At 35.1% G+C, this 8626-nt stretch overlaps 1 protein-coding gene across 1 annotated transcript; it reads left to right on the top strand.

Moving 5' to 3' along the window:
- The first annotated feature begins 7067 nt into the window (after positions 1-7067).
- Positions 7068-8121, top strand: LOC111396510. Its single transcript, XM_023022929.1, has one exon. It carries the CDS (start codon positions 7164-7166, stop codon positions 7650-7652), a length of 489 nt encoding a protein of 162 aa, XP_022878697.1. The 5' UTR covers positions 7068-7163; the 3' UTR covers positions 7653-8121.
- Positions 8122-8626: the final 505 nt, after the last annotated feature.

The following is an 8626-nucleotide window of genomic DNA, read 5'->3' as shown; positions in this document are numbered from 1 at the left end:
TTATGGTACAATTTTGCATAGATGAGGTAAATTAGTGTTCGAGTCATTGAAGGAGTCCAAGATGTCCAAGAAGATCACATAAGTTCATTGGAATGCAATTGGAAGTTTAAAGAATATCAAAGAGCCACACAAATTATGTCTCGAATTTTCAATCATAATTTGAAATGTATTTTTCTCATAGAAAACATTGGAATTTGGACAAAGCTACATTAGAAGAATTGTAGCCCCTTGAGTTAGCTTTCTAATACAAGATGAATAACCTCAATCGGATATTGGAAGAGAAAGTTATGATGAAAATATTGATAATTGCTCACTATCGCTCGATTCTCGCGACATTTTGCTCGAGCGAGAAAAAAAAAGAACACTTCTCGCTCGATTCTCATTGGCATCTTGCTTGAGTGACATTCCTATGCGGCGAAACCTGTAGTTCACATTTTTGAAGTGTTTTACTCGACCCATACCACCTAGACACCTTCAAATATAAAGACCGAAGCCCTAGTACGAATTTTGAGAGGTTGCTACATTATTCTTTCATTGCTAAACATATTCATAACATATTTGAAGAGATCCAAGGTGCAATTAATTGGTGATTCCATCTACATCAATCTTGTGATTCGACAACCATTGTTTTGGGAAAAACATCAAATTTACATAACCCAAAATACCATTCTTCCTTAATCTTTTGAGAAATAGACTCTCTCATTGGGAATTGAGAGATGTGGATGTCAAGTGCAGTGAATCGGACTCTTGGAATTCCACTTGGTGATACAATCAGTTAAGGAACAAGGGATTGTAGTGGACAGTAGATTGGGCTGCAGGAGGTGGATCAGGAAGTCTAGTAGGAGGCTAGAGGTATCTACGACAGTAGATCATGAGAATGGAATAGTGGGTCTGATTGGGTACGAAGTTTGGTAACTTGTACTTGTTGAATTGGTATAGTGAACATCACTGGCTTGGTCCCAGAGTTTTACCCATTTTGGGGCTTCTCCATCATCATATTGTGAGTTGTTGTGTTTATTGTTTACTTAACACTACGCAAACCAATAGTTCAACCTTAGGAATTAATTAGATTGTTTGTTTAACCATCTAGACATTAATTAAAGTGACTTGCTGCTTTAATTAATTCCGCACGTAAGGTCAAACAAATTATTAACTTGGAACGTAAACTTAGTAACGCATAAATTTTGAATTTGACACTATATCACGTTAGCCGAACTTTCTAACTTATCTATGCATTTTAGGTGACTTTTTACTCTCCATTCGATTTTTTAAGCTAATCTCATCTTCCCATGGAAATCACTACATTTTAAGAAATACAAAAGGGATTTTTATTCTGTAATATATGCATAATGGATGAAGAAGATAAGGATTCAACAAAAGCTTATCAAAATATTGCCAAACATAAAGATATAAAAGAAAAGGGATAGAATGCAATTAGTTGAAAACCTTTTGTAATTTGAAAATCTAAACTGACGTTTTCCATCACATGGGATCCAAAATTCACTAAGGGTGCATTTGATTGTAAGCGTGAAATTTGTATGGAAGGAAAATGAATTCTAGACAATTCAATTACCTAGAACTTATTTATATGGAAATTAGTAATTAAATATATTTAATTGATTTAGTTTTCAATTTAGAAAATATTTTACTTATCCCTTTTCCATTTGTGCGTGGATGACAGGGGGTGGATAGATGTGAGAGAGAGAGAGAGAGAGAGATGAAAAATAAGATTCTATTCCCCTTAAAAAAATATTTTCCTTGATTTTTAGAAAAATTATGAAAATGTTATCCATGAAAAAATTTCTCAATCAAACAGCACAAAAGTAAGAATTTGGGTGGAAAAGCACATTTTTCCATAAAAAAATATTAGCAACCAAACGCACTCCAATTTAAATAAGTTAGAACTCAAAATCTTACTTTTAGATGTAGGCCTAGCCCTAGCCCAAGATGGCCTAGTGCCTCAAGATTTTGAGGGGGCTCATAAAATTTTTTTGGCCCAGAATAGAACCCATCAAAAACCCACACAAAAAGTGTTTCTTTAGGTTAAGAGAAAGATCGGAAGAGATGGTGAAACTTTGATTTTTTGAAATAAAATCATCAATTCCGTCATACCACCGTACCAGAGGAGCCCAAGAAGGAAGAGGATTGCCATCAGAGAAGAACAAGGGCAAGAAGGAAGAAAAGAATCTGTTTAAAATATTAAAATTTTATACCCATTCCTTCCAGTTTGAAGTAACAATTCAATCAAGTTCCAGGTCTAAGTGTTTACCATTGTGAGGGAATTGAAAAGTTCAAAAACAACCATTAATTGTGTTTGTGTTTGGTGAATTGCTCTTTCATCTAGGCTACTATATTCATACAAGTAAGAAGCTTATTTTCTACATCTTTTGTTCATTTTTTATTTCTTATTGTGACTTTGAATCATGTGAAAGTTCGTTACTTGCTCTTACAGTGTTGGCTGAAGGTTGAAGGTAAATCCATTTTGGCATAATTCATTAGGTACAAATTGGGTTTGTAATATTGTAATTTTTAGAATATTTGTCTACAGCGTGTTTCCCTTAGTTTATTTGGTTTTTTTCCTCACACAAGAATCTATGTATTTATAAAGTTGAAGCAATTTTATTATTGTGTCACACACCTAAATGGCCAAAATTAACTATAAAATTTCTAATGAAATGATTGATGATTCTTTAATCCATTCAGCATTTTCTTACCATTTAGCAAAGAAAAATGGGATATTTTGATTTTTGTTTGCTAGACTAAGCCCCCGTTTGGCCCTCGTTATTTCAATTTATACTTTTTGGAATAATATCTTTTTGGAGAATGTGTGATTGGAAAAAAAGAAAAAAAATTGATTTATGTGTAATAATATTTTATGAAATATTCAGTGGTTGAAAATAAGTGAGAGCAAATTATGATTTGAAATAATGTGGCCAAACGGGGGCTAAGATTCTTATTCTTAGGCATAATATAACTTATTAATAGAGATGGTAGAGTAGTAATATAGATAGAGAGAGATTGATTACTATAAAATTTGGGAAGGAAGAAAACTCATCATGGCTACTGACCAATAATTTAGTTTCATGAAAATGCATTCTCTTGTTTTCATAGTGCTAAAGAGGACATGTATTTATATATTAGAAAAAGAAGGCCAATTGTTGGGAGTGATTGAACATGTTTAACATTTAAGGGCCTTGTAATAGTAAGTTGCCTAGAGTCTCAAAATTTTCAGGTTCGACCCTATTTAAAAGTTGAAGATCCATAACCACACTGTTTGAAAAGATAGGGAGCTCAACCCTTATTTACCCTTTTTTTTCTCCGACCATAAACATTCCCCACAGTTTTGTCAATGTAGTATTTTCTTCTCACCCAAATTTCTCTTGGAAAACTTGTGACTATGACTTAACTCTTGCTTGCTGTAAACTTAATCTCTTCAAAGCCATACATGTTAATCTCTTTGCATCAATAACATGTGGTAGGGTTGTCGATGCAACGATGGAGAATAAATTATTGATTGTTATAGACTCTGGCAAACATCTCGAGAAGAGAAATTTAAGGATCCAACTATCGAAAATACTTTTACACGCACAATAACCCGTGCCAAAGTTGGGCTAGGCCATTTTCTAGCTAGCTATGCAACCGACTTACACTATTTTTGGTTTAATTTGGCAAAAAGTGAACAAAATTTGCAATAGTGTCATCCTATCTCTAATGACCACAAAAATTGCTTTAATTTGATTGAAATGATAGTTTTGTGACTAAAAGTTGGCCGGTGGTTGCTTGTGATAAGATGGGATTTGGGAGGCATATCAAGTGGAAAACTCGAGCATTGATGTAAAAGAAGCCCACTTTTGCAGCTCCTCTTTTTCTCTAAAGAGAAGTTGATAAAAAGATACATGAACGTAATAGCTGTGCGAGAGGCACGTTGGATTGGATATAATGTATATACAAGATTTCATTTTCAATCAAATATTTCATTGGATTCATAATTTTTATCAATTTTTTAATTGCACATTCATCAACTTTTATCAAAATTTATTAAAAAATTTCTCCCTAAATCAAATGCAAAAGAAACCCACGCTGAAATGCTCCTCTTTATAAAGAAAGGAGAGTGCAAATTGTCCTTCCCAGATAATAAGATTTAGCATTCCATCGTGTAATGTCAATGTCTTTTAAAAGAATTACTCCAAAATTCTTATTTATTGATTTATTGTTAGGATTGTTGCCTTGAAATTTTCAAATTAAGAGTCCATGCCAATAAGAGATGAGATTCGAAATATGAATATTGGTTTCCATGTTCCATGTAATCTAGATTCCAATCCCTTTTGTCGCTTATTGAAAGACTAGAAATTTGAGAGGCGGTAAAGTTTAGGGTTTTTTCCTACAATACTCAGTAGATTTGGGTGAGTGAAATTCTATATAATTATAACAATTTGTCTTGTAATAAAAGCTTTGACAACCTGTAAATTTTTCGTTTTTCCTTGTTTACTATTTCTCTCTGAATAACAAAAATCCCATTGGCAATAAATGTCTTAATTATCTTTAGGTTTATATATTTCGATATTTAACCAATATGATATTTATTTTTCAATATGTTCCCGAGAGATGGTGACTCGTTTGAGTACACCAATATTAAAATCTGAACAAGCCACCTCACCACCATCGCCACAACCTACACCACCACTACCACCTCACCATTACCATTACCATTTGCAAAATTCCAGCAATAAATATTGAGATTTGGGGTCCATCTTAATAGGAAAAACCCAAGATCTTTATTAATTGGTATTTATTTCGGTATTAAACCGAGATGGGATAACACATCCCTTAATAGGTCTCCTCGAGATGATGGCTCATTTTGAGCAGACAAATCTTGAAATCCATAAAATGGCTTTGATATTATGTTAAGATTTGGGGTTCATTAATAAGATCAAACTTATTAAGATGAGGAATTCAAGATCTTTATTAATTTGTATTTATTTTAGTATTAAACCGATGTGGGATAACATCCCAAAACACCGACTAAGCAACAGATCGAAGGAAGAAGAAACAACACCAAAATACCCCAAAATTACAATGAGGACCACCACCATCTCAACATTACAATCACCACCTACACCTCCTCCACCACCACCATTTACAAACTACCAACAAAAATCACCAAAAACGTTAACTAAACAATGGATCGAGGGAGGAAAAAACAATGAAAAAATCACCTCGAACACTTCATCGTCGTTGTGTAGAGCGGCACGCATTATCGCCACTACACGAGTTTACACCCAGCGCTCTATGAACGTCGTCGTTTTTGGCAACGAAGATCTTCATTGTGCCATAGAGATGTTGGATAGAGGAGGGAGAGGAGAGGGAAAGGGGGAAGAGACAAGGGACAGGAAGCGAGAAAAAGGAAATGTTCAAGGTTTGAAAATGAAATTTGGTAGGGTAGATAGAATTGGGTGAGGTGAGGTGAGGTGAGGTGAATGTTAGATTAATTTAATTTTTTCATATTATTATCAATATTAAAAATTGAACTGTCACCGATTTTTGAATAGAAAATTTTGAATATGATTTTTGAATAATTTCCACTTGAGTATGTTTTGGTACTTAAAGATAATAATCGCTTTACACTAGATATGTATGATAGACAATATTGAACATCTTTACAATTAATAAGATACTAGTTTTATTTAATATTTTCTATCTTATCAGATAAGTCGACTTGTTACCTTATCAAAATGAAAATGGAACTCATATTTTGGGCGGTTTGAAAAAAAAAAAGAAAAAGAGAGAGGATAATAGTATATGATTTGACTTGCTGATTTTTGTCCATTTTCATTACCGCACCACTTTTTGCACTACTACTGAATGTAAGTGAACCACTTGCAAGCTATTGACATGCCATTCTATCAAATCATGTTTCAGAATTCGCCCAATTCTCCCAATTATCTATTTTTTTAAATTTATTTTCGACTATATATTTTACGAGATTCACACAATTCACCAACTTTTCAATCATACATTTTCTCTACTTTTATAAAATCTAAAAAATTCCTTTTAGCGAAAACAAATGGGGGCTGAGTCTTTAGGTCAAGCAAATTATATAGTTTGGAACTAACTTATTTAATTATGAGTAAATAAACATGTTAATCTTAGCAAACATGCTTATGAATTTATACGATTTGCACTCTCTCATGCATTCTTACAATTACGAACATTTACATTCTCTCCATACATATAATGCAATAAGTTGTACTCGTAAATTCGATACAAGTCTATATATATGGATGAAGTTGGCAAGACTAACCTTTTTGGAGAATATAATGTTATTCATCATTAATGGTGATGGCCTATCATGTGTCATCGCCTGGAATAGCATTTTAACATTATTGGTGACAAAATCAAAAACTCACAATCAGCAAGATTGGTAATCATCACTCGCAGTGATGAACAACATCATTCTTAATTAAATACGGGATTTGAATTCTTCAAAAGAGTAATAACATATATTATCACTGGTGCTTAACACTAGTTCAGATGGTTATGCATATAACTCATTTATTATCAAATGAGTTGGCTGGAAATTGGAAATGACTTTTGTCCAATTTATCATAGAAGCATTTTCTCGACTGAAAATAGTTTGACGTTGATTGTGCTTATCTTTTATTCAGAGTGTGAATTCCTATAAATTTATATTAGATTATGATGTTGCAAGACTTTACTATCCAAGTAAATTTGGGTTGATTTTTCCAACCTTTCAGTTAGAATCATCAATCTTTAAAAGTGATGTCTTGATTTCTTAACCTGTTTAAAATTTGGAATGTGATAAAAATTCAGAAAAGCCCTTTTTCTTATGGACGTATATAACCCAAAAGCAGGGTAGATCCTTGATATGTACATTAATTACACCTCATTTACTCTCATTAGTCCCTAGAAAAGGAGACATTTCGATCCAACTAACACCCCCTTATTCTTCCATTATATACCATGAGAGGGTAGGATTTTTTTGCATTTCAAGCTTTTGAACCCATTTTAATCAATTCGCCTTCGCCCCCCTCCCCTCCCCCCCGTCTCTCTTAAAGCAAGTAGAGATATAAATTGGAGAAAACCAACTAAAAAAGCGGTACTTCTAAGCAGCGTGTTGAGTTTTAGAACTTGTAATCACCACCATGGAAGATTTGCATGGTGACTTCGGGCGGCTCAGCCTCAGTGGATGTAAAACAGAATCCAAAGATGAAGATCTTCAAGAAGAGGAAATGTGGGATTTGTTGAATAAGAGAGAAGGTTCAAGTTCAAACTCAAAGATGAGAGAAAAAAGGCTACCCACGGCGGAGGTGGCGATTCCAAGAGCCATTCAAAGAGACACCAGGGTCGGTGGCGTACACCAGGAGCCCACCGGGGTAGTGCACCATTCATCAGCCCCTGTGTACATCCCTGAGTGGTCCAAGAGTTTTAAAAGTAAATTTGCTCATTTTGATGCCGAGGAGGAGGACGATGACGGTGGTGAAGTGGTGCCGCCGCACGAATATTTGGCCAGGCGGATGGCTGGGAATCAGACAGCTTTCTCTATGTTTGAAGGAGTTGGAAGGACACTCAAGGGAAGAGACCTCAGCAAATTGAGGAATGACATTCTAACCAAGACTGGCTTCCTAGAATAAAAAAAGTTAGTAAGGTGTCAAAATATGTCAAGCTGTCTTGGTTCAATGGCCTAGTACGGCAAAAGTCTAGGAACGGGCTGTGCCGAGTCCAATCCTGCATGCTCTTTATTTCATCGCAAAGAGTTCCATTTCTCTCCTTCTCCCTTTTTTGGATTTTTAATATATATTTTACTCCACACATGATCGTCTGTCTAGTTGAATATTAAGCCCGCCCCCCGAGGCACATCCGAGTTGGTGGAACAATTGCATTGGTGGGCTCACAAACCAAGCGTGGAGGGTTCGATTCCTGGAAGGCAGTATCTTGGAAGGGGGATTTATCTCGAAGACAAGGTGCTGGAAGGCAGTGCAGAGGGCCCTCTTTGGGGAAGGAATAAAAGTCATGCAGGAACCTGGGAGCCAATAAGGGCACAACCCGCGATTAACTTCCTCAAGCTAATGAGAGGCCGGAGACTTGAGGTCCAAAATTTAGTCTGGCAAAGCTGGGACACCTGGGTATAAAAAAAAATATTAAGCCCCCGTTTGGTAGCAACTTCTCATCCCAATAAATTTATTTTTTTTACCGTTATTTCAGTATTCCAACCGTTATTTTTTATTTCTTCACTTACATGTGAGATTCATTTTTCGAAACGATCAAAAAATCAATTCTTATAATCACTACAGAACATACCAAATCTGCCATCAAACACCTTGAGGAAGTCAATAGCCATCTATGAGGTTTTGTATGGATTTGAGGAAATCAAGTTTTTTTATTTATTTATTATTATTATTATTTTTGGGTGACGAGTGAACCTGTAGCCGCTACCATTCGGATGCGCATTGGGTAAACCCTCGAACTGACATAATACTCTGCAAACCACGCCAGTCAGGTAAATCGTACTAGACTAGCCCTGTGCAACAAGCTCGATCGAAAAAGTGTTGGTAGGAGAATCTAATTCGTGACCAAATGCCTCCCCGCTTACCTATTCCACGAAATC

The sequence above is a fragment of the Olea europaea genome, chromosome 6 (assembly GCF_002742605.1).
Source record: "Olea europaea var. sylvestris chromosome 6, O_europaea_v1, whole genome shotgun sequence".
Lineage (NCBI taxonomy): Eukaryota > Viridiplantae > Streptophyta > Magnoliopsida > Lamiales > Oleaceae > Olea > Olea europaea.
This window is presented reverse-complemented; position numbering and strand designations above follow the sequence as displayed.

Excerpts from the sequence above, each read along its gene's own strand:
- LOC111396510 (XM_023022929.1), top strand. The coding sequence starts at position 7,164 with ATGGAAGATTTGCATGGTGACTTCGGGCGGCTCAGCCTCAGTGGATGT.